This window comes from Bos indicus x Bos taurus, chromosome 1 (assembly GCF_003369695.1).
Source record: "Bos indicus x Bos taurus breed Angus x Brahman F1 hybrid chromosome 1, Bos_hybrid_MaternalHap_v2.0, whole genome shotgun sequence".
In the NCBI taxonomy this organism is placed as follows: Eukaryota; Metazoa; Chordata; class Mammalia; order Artiodactyla; family Bovidae; genus Bos; species Bos indicus x Bos taurus.
The window spans coordinates 53,476,571-53,494,272 of record NC_040076.1 but is presented as its reverse complement, the minus strand read 5'-3'; the positions used below and the strand labels follow the sequence as shown (position 1 = coordinate 53,494,272).

General features: G+C 42.1%; 1 protein-coding gene across 1 annotated transcript in view; it reads left to right on the top strand.

The window, feature by feature from the left end:
* GUCA1C (guanylate cyclase activator 1C) overlaps positions 1-17,702 on the top strand; it is a 39,293-nt gene that overhangs the window by 9,912 nt on the left and 11,679 nt on the right. Inside the window, 2 exon segments of the mRNA XM_027550549.1 lie at positions 15,079-15,192; positions 16,711-16,742. Coding sequence (XP_027406350.1) covers positions 15,079-15,192; positions 16,711-16,742 — 146 coding nt within the window.

Here is a 17,702-nt window from a genome sequence, read left to right as displayed (position 1 = left end):
TTTGCAAAACAGTTGAGTATTTCAACAAAGAAAACAGTTCAACTTAAAGTGTGGGGTAGAAGAGAGACCGGTCAATGAGGTCCTCACTAAAGTAGAAGGTTACTGCAGGAGCATGACTGGGGAGCACACCCTCCAGGCGCCTCACCTCCACCTTATGCTCCATGCAGACAGCCAGTCAATTTCTGGGACTACACTGATTCTAAAATCATGGCTGAGAAATGAGGCCCTCAAAGCACCTAAATGCCAGGAGTGATTTGCCTGGAAAATCTCAAAGCAGAAAGCCAGCCCTGAATCCCTGTGGCTCCTGGTCCACATTCTTGCTGCTGCTGTAACACTGTGAAGGGCAATGCATAGCCCTCAGGGCCACACCTAGGCATCTGGGTATGAAACCTTGGGCCAAATCCACTTCACCTGCCTTCTCTAATCAAGATCATTTTAAAACTTGCATGTTCTCCAAGGTGCATGTAGCTTCAACAATAAGATGTTTGCCTGAGTTGTTGTCCAGGTTCTTGGAGTCAGATGTGCCTGGTTCAAGCTGAGCCCATTAAGACTAGCTAGGACCACTGACCCTCCAACTAGGCATGTGTAAGTATCTGCTCAGTGACCTTTTGAAGATGTAGAGGCCCATAGCCTAATTACACCTGTGCAGAACGATGATGACACACTTTTTCCCACTCACCTGTCCCTACTTCCCCAAGCTCCTCACATCCCAGACCAATGATGTGCTTCTCTAGTCCTCATCCCATAAATACCCCCACCTCTGGCCTTCGAAAGAAAGATTTGAGCTCTGTTTTTCTGTCTCTTTGTTCTGCTCTCTTGCTGCAAATAATTCTGTTTGCCTCAAATCTAGGCATCTTGGCTTGCTGTGCTTAGGGCAAAATAAACCATAGTGGTGCCTTCCAAGCAGAGTGCCATTTTCAGCTCTCAAACTGAGTCTAAGTTTCTCTGAAAGTGATCTTTTGTCAGATACCTTCTTGAGGGCAGTGATGGAGCTGTTATCTAATAGGGTAATGGAAGTGAGCTAACAGAAGCCTGACTGCTGGAACAGAAGGAATATGGGGGAGTGGGAAATGGGCCTAAAAGACTTGTTAGAAGCTTTGTCTCCTGTAAGACCAAGGTCTTACAAGGGAGGTAGAAGAGTTTCTTTGAATTTGGAATTCAAACTGTTACCAAGTCAAAGTTCGTAGGCCTTTCCCACTGCAAGAAGTTAGGAGATAAGATGTTGAGGCAAGGAATGGTGAGTTTTCAAAAAGCCAACAGATGAAGAAAAGGGTGGGCTAATATCCTAAAGAACTATCCTAATTCAGGCTTCTCTTCTAAGGAAAAAGGGGGAGTGGGAAGGGCTTCCAGTAAAGGGAGGAAGGGGATTGCAGACCTCTTGGAGCACCACTCCCTCCTCGAAGGAAAGCATCACCTTCTTCCTCTTACTCAGAAGAGCTGGATCACAGAGCTCCAGCAAAAATTCAAGTTGTTAGCAGTTACTTTTACTTTACCTCTCATCTCTGTTTACATGAAAGCTTTCTAGGCTAGCAGTGAATCTATCTTACAAGTAAGGATCATGGGATGGGAACTTTCTTAAGGGAATTTAATGAGCTATTTGGGCATAGGAAAACATCTTTTCTCTAATGCCTAACTCCTGACATGCAGGGCTAAAGTAGTCAAATCCATAAGCTAAAGAATGAGGGAAACCATTTCAATGTAGTGTGTATTCTGTTTTGTCTCTGTTCCAAAACTATAGAGTGGTGGTTTGAGCCAGATAAACAGTCATCAGCAAAGATAGTCAGAACACTAGGATAAAACAGCCAACACAAGTTCTCAGATTATGCAACCTCAAACAGATCCTGGGACTCAAGAGTGAGGGAATAGTGAGGAATTCTGAGAAACATGGCTGATTAACCTGTCTACAGGAAGAAAACTGAGGAAAAAGAGCAAGCTGTGCACAATGTGAGAGTTTACCAATAATATGTATACAATTCAAATCTTTGCTTTAATATCAAATGTCCTGACTATTCTCAATGAGCCCTTCTGTGAATCTCTTCCATCACCAGCTGGTCACCATGGGAACAGTGGGGCCAGCACCTGGGAGGGGGTGGGATTGCCAGACTCTGACCCCACTCTGACCCTTACTGCTGTGTGAATCTTGGACTAGGCTCATGACCTGTGTTAGTATTAAATTCCCAAACAGACAAAACCTATCCTGCCTATATTATCACTGCGCTTATGTGATAATGTGGGAGAAAACTTTGAAAAAATGTGTAATACAGCCCACAAAGGAGGGTATGCTTATCTGTAAAATGCAGGTGTGCATGCTAAGTCACTTCAGTCATGTCTTACTCTTTGCGACCCCATGGACTGTAGTCTGCCAGGCTCCTCTGTCCATGGGATTTTCCAGGCAAGAATACTGGTGTGGGTTACCATGTCCCCTTCCAGGGAATCTTCTTGACCCAGGGATCAAACCTGAGTATCCTACATCTCTTGCATTGGCAGGTGGGTTCTTTACCAGTAGCACCGCCTGGGAAGCCTGTAAAATGCAGTTAACACTGACCTCAGCCTCCACAGAGACTCTCTCCTTGTTATAGAGCTCAAATTATATTTCCAAATGAGACATGTCTAGAAGTACAGTGGTTGCTTTCCTACAATTTCTTGTCTTTTATTGATCTGAGTGCATCAGACATTCATTTGTGCTGTTTGGGGCAACACTGGCTCCATGCAATGATTGCCAGTCACAGAATGCAATTAATTACATGGGAATCATCTGAGGTTTTACTGTCTTGTCTAACCCAGGATACCTGAAAGGAAGCCCTAGCTCTACTCGAAATTCAGAAGTGACCTTTGGCTGTCTGAGTTCTTAGTCTCTCTTCATGTGAGAGCTCTTAAAAATTGCAGCAAGCAACCTGCTTTTAACTCGTGTCATAATTGCTGCTGATCATTACTCCCCTGGCTGCCCTGCAGACTATAACACTGTATCTGGTTGTCTGGCCTATAATAAGGTGACCGCAATTACTGCCACTATTCATTAGACATACTTACTTGAAACATGACCATTTATTAGATTGTAAACAATTAGGCCACAGTCTCTTAAGGGTGAAAAGACCAAGGCTACTAACTTCAGAACTACAAGCACAGGTATTCTTAGGAAGCATTTGCTAGAGATTAATAAAAAATCTCACTTGTTTAGCACTTCATAATTTACAAAGCATTTTCATATATACCACCAATTGTCAACATTTTGGCTGAGGCTCTCAGACTTTCACCCATTAAACTATACCTGCTAATGTAGATTTAAGCTGTTGTAACTCATATTTTAACAAAACCTGCTGGATCTCAATTCTGGCTAAATAACTAAAGTACAACTCAGTAGGACCCTATGGGGCCTTCCCAGGAAAGACCACCTCATGGCCTCTGCTTATAGAAAACTTAGCTTCTGAGGCCTTCCCCAAGTTCCGAAGAGCAAATTTAATCAGAAAAGTGAGAAAATGCAGAAACAAAGGAAAACAACCAAACAAGAGAGTAACAATAACTTAGCCATTAAACACAGTCAAGGACCTTTAGTTCTTCCTGAGTCTCCCTACCCTTGCTGCTGCTGCTGCTAAGTCGCTTCAGTCGTGTCCAACTCTGTGCGACCCCATAGACGGCAGCCCACAAGGCTCCCCTGTCCCTGGGATTCTCCAGGCAAGAATACTGGAGTGGGTTGCCATTTCCTTCTCCAATGCATGAAGGTGAAAAGTGAAAGTGAAGTCGCTCAGACCTGTCCGACTCTGAACGACCCCACGGACTGCAGCCTACCAGGCTCCTCCATCCATGGGATTTTCCAGGCAAGAGTACTGAAGTGGGGTGCCATTGCCTTATCCCCATACCCTTGAGCTGTTTGCAGATACTGAAACCCTCACCAGGTGGAAGAAGTTAAACTGCATGCTGACCACAAGCACTTAGATCCCAAATTGGTTGGAACCAGGAGGTTGATGTTAACTCCTGGCTAATTAGACTGTCCTTGAGCTAATCACTCACCCTGCAAACCTCTCGCTCACCCTGTCTTTAATAAACCTTTCCCTGAAACCACTGGGGAGTTGGGGGTCTTTTGAGCATTAGAGGCTAATACTCCCTGATCAGCCTTGCAAACAAATGCTGCACTTTCCTTCACCACAATCCGGCATCAGTAGATCAGCTCTACTGTATACAGGTGAGTAGACACAAGTTTGATTCAGAACAGAAGCACCTGGGTATATTAATACCAGGGACTGAGTCTCCGCCTCAGTCCAACTAAGTCAAAATTGTTTATGCTGTCAGATGATTCAAATGTGTAGCCAGCACTGTTATACCAGAAAAACTACAAAATGACAGAAAACTGGTTTCTCGGCCAATTTCTGCCCCCAACAAAGAACTGTGTACCATGGATACATATAAAAGGGGGATTCTGGGTACCAAACTAATAATTCAGAAGCAATTCCTCTGACCTTTTAGTTACAATTATAGTAAAAATAAAAAATGCCCAGAATATACTACATACTTTCCACCATCTAGTCTGCCATTGTCCACATCCCCTATTACCTCTCCTAGTCATTAAAGAGGAGAAGGCGATGGCACCCCCTTCCAGTACTCTTGCCTGGAAAATCCCATGGACGGAGGAGCCTGGTGGGCTGCAGTCCATGGGGTCGCTAAGAGTCGGACATGACTGGGTGACTTCACTTTCACTTTTCACTTTCATGCATTGGAAAAGGAAATGGCAACCCACTCCAGTGTTCTTGTTTGGAGGATCCCAGGGACAGGGGAGCCTGGTGGGCTGCCGTCTGTGGGGTTGCACAGAGTCGGACACGACTGAAGTGACTTCAGTTCAGTCGCACAGTCATGTCTGACTCTTTGTGACCCCATGAATCGCAGCACGCCAGGCCTCCCTGTCCATCACCAACTCCCAGAGTTCACTCAGACTCACATCCATCAAGTCAGTGATGCCATCCAGCCATCTCATCCTCTGTCATCCCCTTCTCCTCCTGCCCCCAATCCCTCCAAGCATCAGGGTCTTTTCCAGTGATTCAACTCTTCGATGAGGTGGCTACAGTATTGGAATTTCAGCTTTAGCATCAATCCTTACAATGAACACCCAGGACTGATCTCCTTTAGGATGGACTGGTTGGATCTCCTTGCAGTCCAAGGGACTCTCAAAAGTCTTCTCCAAAACCACACTTCAAAAGCATCAATTCTTTCGCACTCAGCTTTCTTCACAATCCAACTCTCACATCCATACATGACCACTGGAAAAACCATAGCCTTGACTAGACGGACCTTTGTTGGCAAAGTAATGTCTCTGCTTTTGAATATGCTATCTAGGTTGGTCATAACTTTCCTTCCAAGGAGTAAGCGTCTTTTAATTTCATGGCTGTAATCACCATCTGCAGTGATTTTGGAGCCCCCCAGAAATAAAGTCAGTCACTGTTTCCACTGTTTCCCATGAAGTGATGGGACCAGATGCCATGATCTTCGTTTTCTGAATGTTGAGCTTTCAGCCAACCTTTTCACTCTTCTCTTTCACTTTCATCAAGAGGCTTTTTAATTCCTCTTCACTTTCTGCCATAAGGGTGGTGTCATCTGCATATCTGAGGTTATTGATATTTCTCCTGGCAATCTTGATTCCAGCTTGTGCTTCCTCCAGCCCAACATTTCTCATGATGTACTCTGCATAGAAGTTAAATAAACAGGGTGACAATATACAGCCTTGACGTACTCCTTTTCCTATTTGGAACCAGTCTGTTGTTCCATGTCCAGTTCTAACTGTTTCTTCCTGACCTGCATATAGGTTTCTCAAGAGGCAGGTCAGGTGGTCTGGTATTCCCATCTCTTTCAGAATTTCCCACAGTTTATAGTGATCCACACAGTCAAAGGCTTTAGCATAGTCAATAAAGAAGAAATAGATGTTTTTTCTGGAACTCTCTTGCTTTTTCCATGATCCAGCAAATGTTGGCAATTTTATCTCTGGTTCCTCTGCCTTTTCTAAAACCAGCTTGAACATCTGGAAGTTCATGGTTCACATATTGTTGAAGCCTGGCTTGGAGAATTTTGAGCATTACTTTACTAGCGTGTGACATGAGTGCAATTGTGTGGTAGTTTGAGCATTCTTTGGCATTGCCTTTCTTTGGGATTGGAATGAAAACTGATCTTTTCCAGTCCTATGGCCACTGCTGAGTTTTCCAAATTTGCTGGCATATTGAGTGTAGCACTTTCACAGCATCATCTTTTAGGATTTGAAATAGCTCAACTGGGATTCTGTCACCTCCACTAGCTTTGTTCATAGTAATGTTTTCTAAGGCCCACTTGACTTCACATTCCAGGATGTCTGGCTCTAGAAGAGTGGTCACATCATCGTGATTATCGGGGTCGTGAAGATCTTTTTTATACAGTTCTTCTGTGTATGCTTGCCACCTCTTCTTAATATCTTCTGTTTCTGTTAGGTCCATACCATTTCTGCCCTTTATCGAGCCCATCTTTGCATATAATGTTCCCTTGGTATCTCTAATTTTCTTAAAGAGCTCTCTGGTCTTTCCCATTCTGTTTTTTTCCTCTATTACTTTGTATTGATCACTGAGGAAGGCTTTCTTATCTCTCCTTGCTATTCTTTGGAACTCTGCATTCAGATGCTTATATCTTTCCTTTTCTCCTTTGCTTTTTGCTTCTCTTCTTTTCACAACTATTTGTAAGGCCTCCTCAGATAGACATTTTGCTTTTTTGCATTTCTTTTTCTTGGGGATGGTCTTGATCCCTGTCTCCTGTACAATGTCACTTAGCAGTCATTAAAGAGCAAGCATCCAACTCTTCCAGGAGAAATAATGCAGTCTTGAGAGACAGGCTGACTGAATTAGGGTGAGCCTGCTGCTAAGTTGCTTCAGTTGTGTCCAACTCTGCGATCCCACAGACAGCAGCCCACCAGGCTCTGCCATCCCTGGGATTCTCCAGGCAAGAACGCTGGAGTGGGTTGCCATTTCCTTCTCCAATGCATGAAAATGAAAAGTGAAAGTGAAGTCACTCAGTAAGTGTCCGACTCTTCGTGACCCCATGGACTACAGCCTACTGTGCTCCTCCATCCATGGGATTTTCTAGGCAACAGTACTGGAGTGGGTTGCCATTGCCTTCTCCGAGGGTGAGCCTAGATTTTATCTATTGTAATATTGGTTTAAGTAGACTGATGCTGATAAGAAACCCACATTAGCCACTTGAAGTTCCTTGCAAAAGGCAGCTATTATAATCTGGCATGAGTCTTCCATACTTAGCTCCAGAAGTGATCAAACCTGGACAATGGTCTTGCCTTCCGTGAAGTGCATATGAGACTGGCTTTCAAGTTATGGGGTAGGGCACGCTGAGCTGGCGGCTTTCTAGGGGCAGATGGTCAGCTCCTGGATATCCAGGAAGCCTATGAACACCAGGAGCTAGTTTGAGAAGACCTTTGTCCCAGAATCCTCAAATCTTGTACAGTGGTGACCAAGTCAAGAACAATTGAGTCTGATCTGCATAACAATCACATTATAGAATCCATTTCCCAGGCCAGCATATTTTCATTTTAGAGAAGCGAGCCTCCTCAGGATGTTCCAGCAATTCCTTGGCTGAAAGAGGTTTTGTTTGCTGTTAGAAGTCAGTAGGTGAAAATGAGCTAGGTCATAAATGCTGAACATCAAGTTTCCTTTATAGATTTAAAAAATTCACAAAAGTATTTTTTAAAGCATTCACAGGTACTTGATGTGACAGAGATAGCGCTTATTACCTACTTTCTTTTCAGTTCCTAAAATGCCAATTAAGTATCACTGGCAGTTGTTGATTCACTTTATAATGTGCTTATCACTTGCTCTCTGGGTTTCCTTCTGACCATCTGAGGAACCATTTTCAGGCAGAAATTTCAATTCATATGTTGCTACTGGCCTGCAACAGCTGGCAAAATGTCACTGAAGTGTCACACGTAAAAGAATGAAAGCATCTCACCGTCTCCAGGTTAGGGACCGTGATGATTTACGAATTTCTCAGATAGTGATTCTGTGAAAAATAATAGAAAGTCCAAGCTGTGGGAGGAAATAAGTCTTAATCTGGGCTAAAAGTTTGGATTTTTGCTGGATTTGGATTATTTTCCTGACTACGAGGGTGTGTGTGCGCATGCTGAGTTGCTTCAGTTGGGTCTGACTCTTTGCAACCCCATGGACTGGAGCCCACTAGGCTATATGGGATTCTCCAGGCAAGAATACTGGAGTGGGTTGCCATGCCCTTCTCCAGGAGAACTTCCTGACCCAGGGATTGAATCTGAATCTCTTGCATCTTGTGCTTTGGTAAACAGGTTCTTTACCACTGGTGCCACCTGGGAAGCCCACTCAGCACGAACAAATGTGGCTTTATAGCTAGTTATAATAAGTCATTTCTATTTCCATGATAATGTTACTAGAACTGAGATGTTGTGCTTCTTGGTTAATACTGTTAGGGCCTTGTTAGGGTTAAATGAGCCCATACATGTAAAGCACAATCCTAGTCCTAAATGTATAACAAGGATTACATCACACCAACAACTGTCACTGCTGTCATGGTTATTATTACTAGTCCAGCTCATTTATCATCTGAAATGAAGGACTGTTTCCAGAGCTGAAATTTCATGATTTTGAATCAATGAAATGAAGCCAAATTTTTGTAATATTATCCAGCTCATAAATTCATGGTTCTGTCATTGGGACAAAACCCTGAAGAGAATGTCTCTGAAATACACTAAGATAAATTTCAATATCTGTATCTCAAGATCACTGAAGCAAAGAGAGTGACGGGACCATATTGAACCTCTCAGATGATATCGACAGTGAGATTTTACTCAAAAGCTTTAGAAGTTTCCCTGCTGGCTTAGAGGGTAAAGCATCCGCCTGCAAGGCGGAAGACCTGGGTTCGATCCCTGGGTCAGGAAGACACCCTGGAGAAGGAAATGGCAATCCACTCCGGTACTCTTGCCTGGAAAACCCCATGGATGGAGAAGCCTGGTGCAGGCTACAGTCCATGGGGTCACAAACAGTCATACACAACTGAGTGACTTCACTTTCACTTTCACTTTAGAAGGTGGGGAGAATGGAGGAGTGAGAGTTTTAATGCAGGTGGGAGGCCCCAAAGAGGGGGAAATGATGAGCCAAAGCAAGGACCAACTCCACAGTCATAAAGGAAGGCTCTAGTTTCCTAGCCAAGATCATGGGTGAGGACTAAACAGGGTCCGCTGGAAGAGAACTGGTGCATGTACTGATTCATCTCATTGGCCCTCCTGGAGGGAGAATATTCCTGGGGGAAGCCATAAGCAGTGAGAGGCTGTTGTCTATGGGGGTACATATGTGTGCGTGCTCACTCAGTCATGTGTGATTCTCTGTGACACCATAGATTGTAGTCTGCCAGGCTCTTCTGTCCATGGAATTCTCCAGGCAAGAATACTGGAGTGAGTTGCCATTTTTTTCTCCAGGGATCTTCCTGACCCAGGGATTGAACCTGTGTCTCCTGCATTGGCAGGCAGATTCTTTACACTGAGCCACCTGGGAAGGCCCTGTTATCTGTAGGGTGCTGGAGGCTAAACTGTGGGCCAGGAGGGAGGGGCCAAGAGTTCCAGAATGGACAGAAGTGTTCATCAAATCTGGATGCAGGAAGGGGCTGGAGGATGAACACCTCCTGTCCTGCTTAGCCAGGTGGCTATAGTGGCAGAGTGAGGGAGAGCCAACAATAGAGGCTCAAGTCTCCCTGAGGTTAAATGGCTTAGAGGACATGGCCAGCTTTACCTTGGGCAGTACCAGGTCTGAAGGAAACACAGCATCTTCAGACACTGAGTTACCTTACCTTACACACTTGCACTACCAAGTTGTTCACACATAGAAGTCCACAACCATCCACTGCATTGAACCTGTCCCATCTATTCCAGAAAGAGAATTCAGTTTTAATAAATTGAGGGCAATATTGCATGATATGAAGGAAAGTCTTAGAGTAAGCTTGTGCTCAGTTGCTTCAGTCGTGTCTGACTCTGTGAGTCCACAGCTCTAGCCCACCAGGCTCCTCTGTCCATGGCATTCTCCAGGCAAGAATACTGGAGTGGGTTGCCATTTCCTTCTCCAGGGGATCTTCCCAGTGCAGGGATCAAACCCAGATCTCCTGCATTTCCTACATTGTGGTGGATTCTTTACCACTGAGCCACTGGGGAAACCCAAGTAAGGCTGACTAGATCTTAAATCTTGGATCCACCCACATCCCAGTTTTGCTGCTTTAGATGGTTTATTTAAACTCTGAAAATCAGTTTTCTTTTCTGTAAAATAAGAATAATGCTACCTGTAAGGCTGTTGTTAGAATGAGAGAGAATGCATGGAGAGTGACCAGCACGGGGCTTGGGATGTGGGCCTCCCCCAAACAGCTTCCTAAAATATACTAACAGTTGTTCTTTCACTTAATAATAAATCAGTTATTTTCATGTGCATATCAGCTTTAACTTTCTACCTTCATTTCAAATTGATCCTACTTTTAAAACAACTGATTTATGGCAGGTCGTGAATATCACCTGGAGATCATATTCCACCTGAATATTTTCTGTTGAGCAGAAGTTGTACTGCATGACTTTGTTTCCCTTGTTTTTATCATATACTTCTAGAATTTCACCTCCTGGGGGAAAATCTTTTTCTTAAACTTTCTTTATAGATGTAAAAAGTGTGCCTTAGTTTCTGAGGCACACACATTTTACAGAGACCATGAGAAAGCTCGTTTCCACGTATTTCTCTTCCCCTCACTTGAACACCCTCTACAAAACAACACAGTAATGGAACCAAACTCCCTTAGGAAACAGAAATTTATGCTTCCATATCTTGACCCCCATTTAACTCTTCCCTGTAATCTACTCTATCCTAAGAACATGATGTATAAATCTATAAATGTTTTGGGAGTAAAACTGTGAATAGGCTCTCAAACTCTCCTGAGGCTCACCAGATGGCTTTGTCTTCATCCAATTTCCACCCCACCCTTCAACCTCAAAAGAAGATCCTTCCCTTACCAAACCCACTTTTTAGAGTTTTGTGATTCAGAATTATGAGAAATTGGAATAAAAGAACGAAATGTTCTCATGGTAGGGCAGGCATGTGAAGGAATGGGGCAGTGGAGACTGCTGAAGATGGAGCATCAGGATTCACATGGAGGAGCAGATGGGAGAGGGAGGGGGTGTTGTGCAGAAACCTATAAATGTCTTGCAAGTCACGTTCCAGAAACGAAAGACTTGCTGTTATTTTGAAATTAATTTTTGGCTAGACTGTACTCATGACTCATTCTGAGGCTGAACCTTGTGGGTCATAATTTTTCTAATTAGTTTGAATAAAGGTTTATAAATTCGTGTGAGAGTAAGCCACAATTACAGAGCCACTTGGAAAGTTGTTAGATGTTAACATTGTCTACAATGATAGACATGGATAAGAAAAACAGCTTAGGTCCGTGATTCCCAAATCTTAGGATATATAAGACATTACTGAGGAACATCTTAAACTGCAGCTTCTTGGACTCCATCCCAAGTAGTTTTGATGTTCTTGTTCAGGTTTATGTCTAGGAATCTGTATTTTGATGTCCACACTTGATTCTGACATAGAATTTATGAACCCCATTCTGGCTCAAGGCCAATGTCAGACTTCGTACAGTTCTATGTGCCATGGGGGCTCCCATAGTTCAACCACAGAAATACAAGTTTTCCTTTTGGTTGCCCCAAAGAAAAGCTGGTTTGGACATTCCCTATTGCATGCCTCCTAGTCACATTTGGAGAAATATCTTGCCTTTTCTGTAGTTCCTTTTTCCCCTCTCACCCATCCTAAATCTATAGATCAATTGAAGACAAGATTTGTTCTTTTTTTACAGAAGAAGCATTTTACTTAACGCCCTCTCCAAGATTAACACAAACTATTAAATTACATTCACCAGAATTGTCTCACCAATGCAAATTTATACAAAATCTTAATGGGATGAAAATTGGAAAGGGATATCTGACTGCAGATTGTGAGGATTAATTTGCCAGACCACATAACAGAATGCTCCAATGAAAACAGGAAATGTTTTGCTTGCAGGAGCCTTTGAAAGAGGCCGCACTTGTTTAAGTAAAAAGGTCTCCTCACCCATAACCATCGACTTTGACTGTAGATGAGCCAAATTGCCCATTTTAAAACCACACAATGAAAATACTTTTGCTTGTCTCCTGGTAGAGGTTGCCTAGAGCTTTAGAAGCCTGGATAAGAAAATGTGTTAGGACCACCCACCCACTGTGCCTTATCATAAAATACCAAATGTTCTAAAGACAACATTGTTCAATCTACCTTGTTGTCATCCATCATGCCCAGGTGACACTGAAAATTGTGATCACTGAAGCAAGACTCGTAAAATGAATCATCACAAAATATCATAAAATTTAAAGTTTTATGGAAATACTGGAGTGTCCACCTTATAACAAACCAGCTCAGTCTTCACAGGGAAGATGCTTCTGTGACCTTTTGGTAAATATACACAATAACTACCCAGGAAATGACTGTATTGATTGGTCAACCCTGGAGACACAGGAACAAGACCCAGAAGCAGATGCACCTGTGGTTAGACACCGTATTACCCACCTTCTATTCTCCACACCTGCCAGTCCTGTTTCTGAAAAATAATGGTTGTGTCCCACCAAATCTGGAGATGATATCTTGATGTCACCTTACATTTCAACTCTCTAATAACTTCCCTTGTCCCAGCCACAGCTCTGCTAGGGATTAACAAGTGAAGTGGAAGTGAGCAGTAGGAAAAGCAGGTGGAAGAAAGGTAAAACCATGTAATGTTTTGGGCACATTTGAGCTGACTTCTTTTAGGACACTTCTGCTCTTGAGAAACCTATATGCAGGTCAGGAAGAAACAGTTAGAACTGGACATGGAACAACAGACTGGTTCCAAATAGGAAAAGGAGTTCGTCAAGGCTGTATATTGTCACCCTGCCTATTTAACTTATATGCAGGGTACATCATGAGAAACACTGGGCTGGAAGAAGCTTAAGCTGGAATCAAGATTGCCGGGAGAAATATCAATAACCTCAGATATGCAGATGACACCACCCTTATGGCTGAAAGTGAAGAGGAAGTAAAAAGCCTCTTGATCAAAGTGAAAGAGGAGAGTAAAAAAGTTGGCTTAGAGCTCAACATTCAGAAAACAAAGATCATGGCATCTGGTCCCATCACTTCATGGGAAATAGATGGGGAAACAGTGGAAACAGTGCCAGACTTTATTTTTCTGGGCTCCAAAATCACTGCAGATGGTGATTGCATCCATGAAATTAAAAAACACTTACTCCTTGGAAGGAAAGTTATGACCAACCTAGATAGCATATTCAAAAGCAGAGACATTACTTTGCCAACAAAGGTTCGTCTAGACAAGGCTATGGTTTTTCCAGTGGTCATGTATGGATGTGACAGTCAGACTGTAAAGAAAGCTGAGCACCAAAGAATTGATGCTTTTGAACTGTGGTGTTGGAGAAGACTCTTGAGAGTCCCTTGGACTGCAAGGAGATCCAACCAGTCCATTCTAAAGGAGATCAGTCCTGGGTGTTCTTTGAAAGGAATGATGCTAAAGCTGAAACTCTAGTACCTTGGCCACCTCATCGAAGAGTTGACTCATTGGAAAAGGCTCTGATCCTGGGAGGGATTGGGGGCAGGAGGAGAAGGGGATGACAGAGGATGAGATGGCTGGATGGCATCACTGACTCGATGGACCTGAGTTTGAGTGAACTCTGGGAGTTGGTGATGGACAGGGAGGCCTGGCATGCTGCAATTCATGGGGTCGCAAAGAGTCAGACACAACTGTGCGACTGAACTGAACTGATGGTTGATTCAAGTTGTTGTACAACAGAAACTAAAACAACATTGTAAAATCAATAATAAAAATGACTGAATTAACTTGAAAACATTTTAAAATGTGGGAATCTCAAAAAAAGCCATTAACCAGCCAAACAGGCTTTGCTTTACATCCATAAACACTGGTGGATTCTCACTTTTCTTAGACTTGGTAGAATTAAGTCTCAAGTCTTAAAGACTTAAGCACATCACTTTATAGACCAGTAAGCCTAAAGTCCTTTATTTCCAAGGAAAAAGGATACTTTGTCACATCCTGTTTTTGTAAATATAATTTGACATCCCAAATATTCCAAAAAGAATCAGCTGATAGCATCTTTTCCTGGGCTGAAGATGCTGCCCATTAGCAGCTGAAAGCACATGGAAAAACAGAATGGCCTGACACCTCCCCTAGAGCTGGCCACCTTTCTTAAAATAGTCGAGCATTTGGCTGAGCAAGGTTTGAAGTATATGATTCTAAGAATGGCACAGGATGCTTTTCAACTGGGAATGTTTTACCAATTTAAAACAGGATGAGGGGAACTACCTAAACTTGCACCCCTTAATCTTTTCTAAGATTTAACACAACAAAATCTTTTTAAAAAATTAATTTTGATTCATACTGAAAATGATGGGATTAAAAGGAATCCTGCAGATTAGCAGCCCAAAAACTTCAACCGGTTTCTCTAAAACAGTAGGGAATTTAGCTACATACTGGATGTTTCCCTGTAATTGAAAATTGGCACCTGGTCTTCTCCCTGAGTGGAGGCAAAAACCTGAAGGTATTCAGAAGAAACCACTGTAGGGTGTTCTCTGTGAGAACTCAGCCTTCCATCATGGCATTTCAGACTCTTTTTTGTCATAGGAAGTAAACATTTTCAGAACTTTCCTGGTTTCAGGTGGTTAAGACTCCACACTTCCACTGTAGCGGGGTACAGATTCAATCTCTGGTTAGGGAACTAAGACCCCATGTGCTGCACTTGGCCAAAGAAAAGAAAAAGTGTACCTTTTCTCTGAAAATGTTCTCACTTATTTATAATTATTTGTCTCTATACACCTTACACCAGTTCTTTTTAATAAAGTTCCAGGGAATAGTTTCATGCCAAGATCTCATGAGTTGTATTATATTGTACTGATAGGTCCTGCTCATGAATGATGACTTCACAAATAAAAAATAATTGGCCTTCTTAAATATTTATTTCCCTTTCTACCTTGCTTTCCATAGGATGGATTTATTGACTTAAGAGTTTATTGCTGCTGTAAATCCAGTAGTACAAGAAAAATGAAGCAAAAATTAAAGTGGTATTTTGAGCAATATGATGTCATCGGAAATGGTTCTGTTGACTAAAGGGAACATCTTTGTGGTAAGTGAAGTAGTGAGGCATCCTTTGCAGGACATTCTATAGTTAACTCCATCTTCCTCCTGTGGAGGCAGTGACAATTCCCTATGTGGTTGGCTATTCTTGGGACGTGTATTTGGAATGGCTGAAGCAATGTCAGTCTCTATCCTGTTGGTTACTGAATGTGCGACTGCATATCAGCATTTTCTTCTAGGTGCAGTCCACTCTGAAGTTTACACATTTAGAACGGTAAATGTGTATTTAGAAAAATAAACATAGGTTGGCCACCTGATGCAAAGGGCCAACTTGTCATTGGGAAATGACACTGGGAAAGATTGAAGGCAATAGAAGGGGGCAGCAGAGGGATAAAATGGTTAGATGGCATCACTGACTCAATGAACATGAATTTGAGCAAACTCCGGGAGATAATGAAGGACAAGGGAGCCTGGGGTGTTGCAGTACATGAGGTCACAGAGAGTCAGACACAATTTAGTGACTGAATGACAACAACTTATCTTTTTCTCTGCCTCGGTGCAGAAAGTCTCGTGGGGAGCAGCTGAAATATAAGATGGTTTATATAGCAAGAGACATGGATGAAGAATAAAGGTCCTAAGGAATGAATCTTTCTGGGAACTTGACTAAAGTGTTTTCTAACAGATTGCTCAGGGAGCTCAGATCCTTTCCATCTCTGAAATTCGAGGACTCCCTTTATAAGTCTTAACCCCCAACTCTCTGCTAATGGAGTGAGGATAGTGATTATAATGGTATGAGATGAAATGTATCCCAAGTAAAAGTGACTAAGTGGGGCACTGTGCCTGAATAAAGATATGAAGCAAAATAAACATTATGAATATTATACGCTGAATTTGTGAATGTCAGAACTAGGATCAGATGTCACAGAGATGATATGGTCCAAATTCTCTCATTTATAGATGAAGCTGAGTCACATAATGTGTGGTATAAGAGAAACTTGTGAGGAAAAATCATTGGGTAGAACTATAATGACTATTTCAACAAAGCTGTTACACTATTTAGTAAATATTAACACATGGGAAGAATTCAAGAGTATGATAATACTAATATTGCTTCTACTTGAATCTCATCAAAAAGAGTACCAAGATATTTTGTAACTGAACTTTGTAATGTTAAAATTCAGAAATTCTGCATACTTATTACATGTTGTAATACAAAACTGGGAATCTAAAATGTTCTACAGAGTGCCCAACCCAGTATAAAATTTTAAATAACATCTTAATATATACCTATTTTAAAAAACACTAAGTATATAATACGGCATACAAATACTAGGGTGCCTCAAAGCAGTGCTCCAATCATGAGGTTTGTATCCTGGGGTCTATGGATCTATTGCCTTCAGGAATCCTTGGCCCCTCTTAGAATCAAGTGCAAAATTTTGCACATGATCCACTTTTTTTCCCAGGGGAGGTATGGGGTCAGGTTTGCAAAAGAACTAGGAAGAGCTAAAGGATTAACTCTTTTTGTTGTTCTAAATCTTACAGGAAAGTTTACATAGATTCTCATTAGTTGAAATGTATAACTTAAGTTAGTGAGCCAAGGAAAGAAAAATAGCTAATTTGAGTTTTTCCCTAAAATGTTTAGAAAGAACAAAATGAAAACAGACAAACTGAAATAATTAGCACAGAGCAGAAATTAATAATTGATGCTATTTGTCTCTGATTAATAAAGTGTTAAAAACAGTAAGATGTAATTCTGGTAAAGGCACTGTGGAGGGACCATAAATTGATAGAACATTCCTGGAAATGTGGTCTGCATAACAGACTGAAATGTCTCTTCAGTTTTAGAGTCAGTTACTTTTTGTCAGGAAAAACAATTTTGCCAAAGATGAAAGTTCTGATTTACATCACAGAATCATCTAAAATCAGATCAGATCAGATCACATCAGTCACTCAGTCGTGTCCGACTCTTTGCGACCCCATGAATCGCAGCACGCCAGGCCTCCCTGTCCATCACAAACTCCCGGAGTTCACTCAGACTCACATCCATCGAGTCAGTGATGCCATCCAGCCATCTCATCCTCTGTCGTCCCCTTCTCCTCCTGCCCCCAATCTCTCACAGCATCAGAGTCTTTTCCAATGAGTCAACTCTTCTCATGAGGTGCCCAAAGTACTGGAGTTTCAGCTTTAGCATCATTCCTTCCAAAGAAATCCCAGGGCTGATCTCCTTCAGAATGGACTGGTTGGATCTCCTTGCAGTCCAAGGGACTCTCAAGAGTCTTCTCCAACACTACAGTTCAAATACACATTAAAAAAATCTAAAGGAGGAAAACTTTTAATGCAATGAAATATATAATTATAAAAAATCAGTGGTCTATAAACAAACATTCTACATAATTACAAGTGAAGAAAAACACAAAGGTAAGGAGTAATACATACTGCGTAATTTTTGTCAATACATAGTAAGATGTTAAAATGAAATTCAGCCCAGGTATCATTAAGATTTGAAGGAAGTACTAGTATAGACAGAATTTACT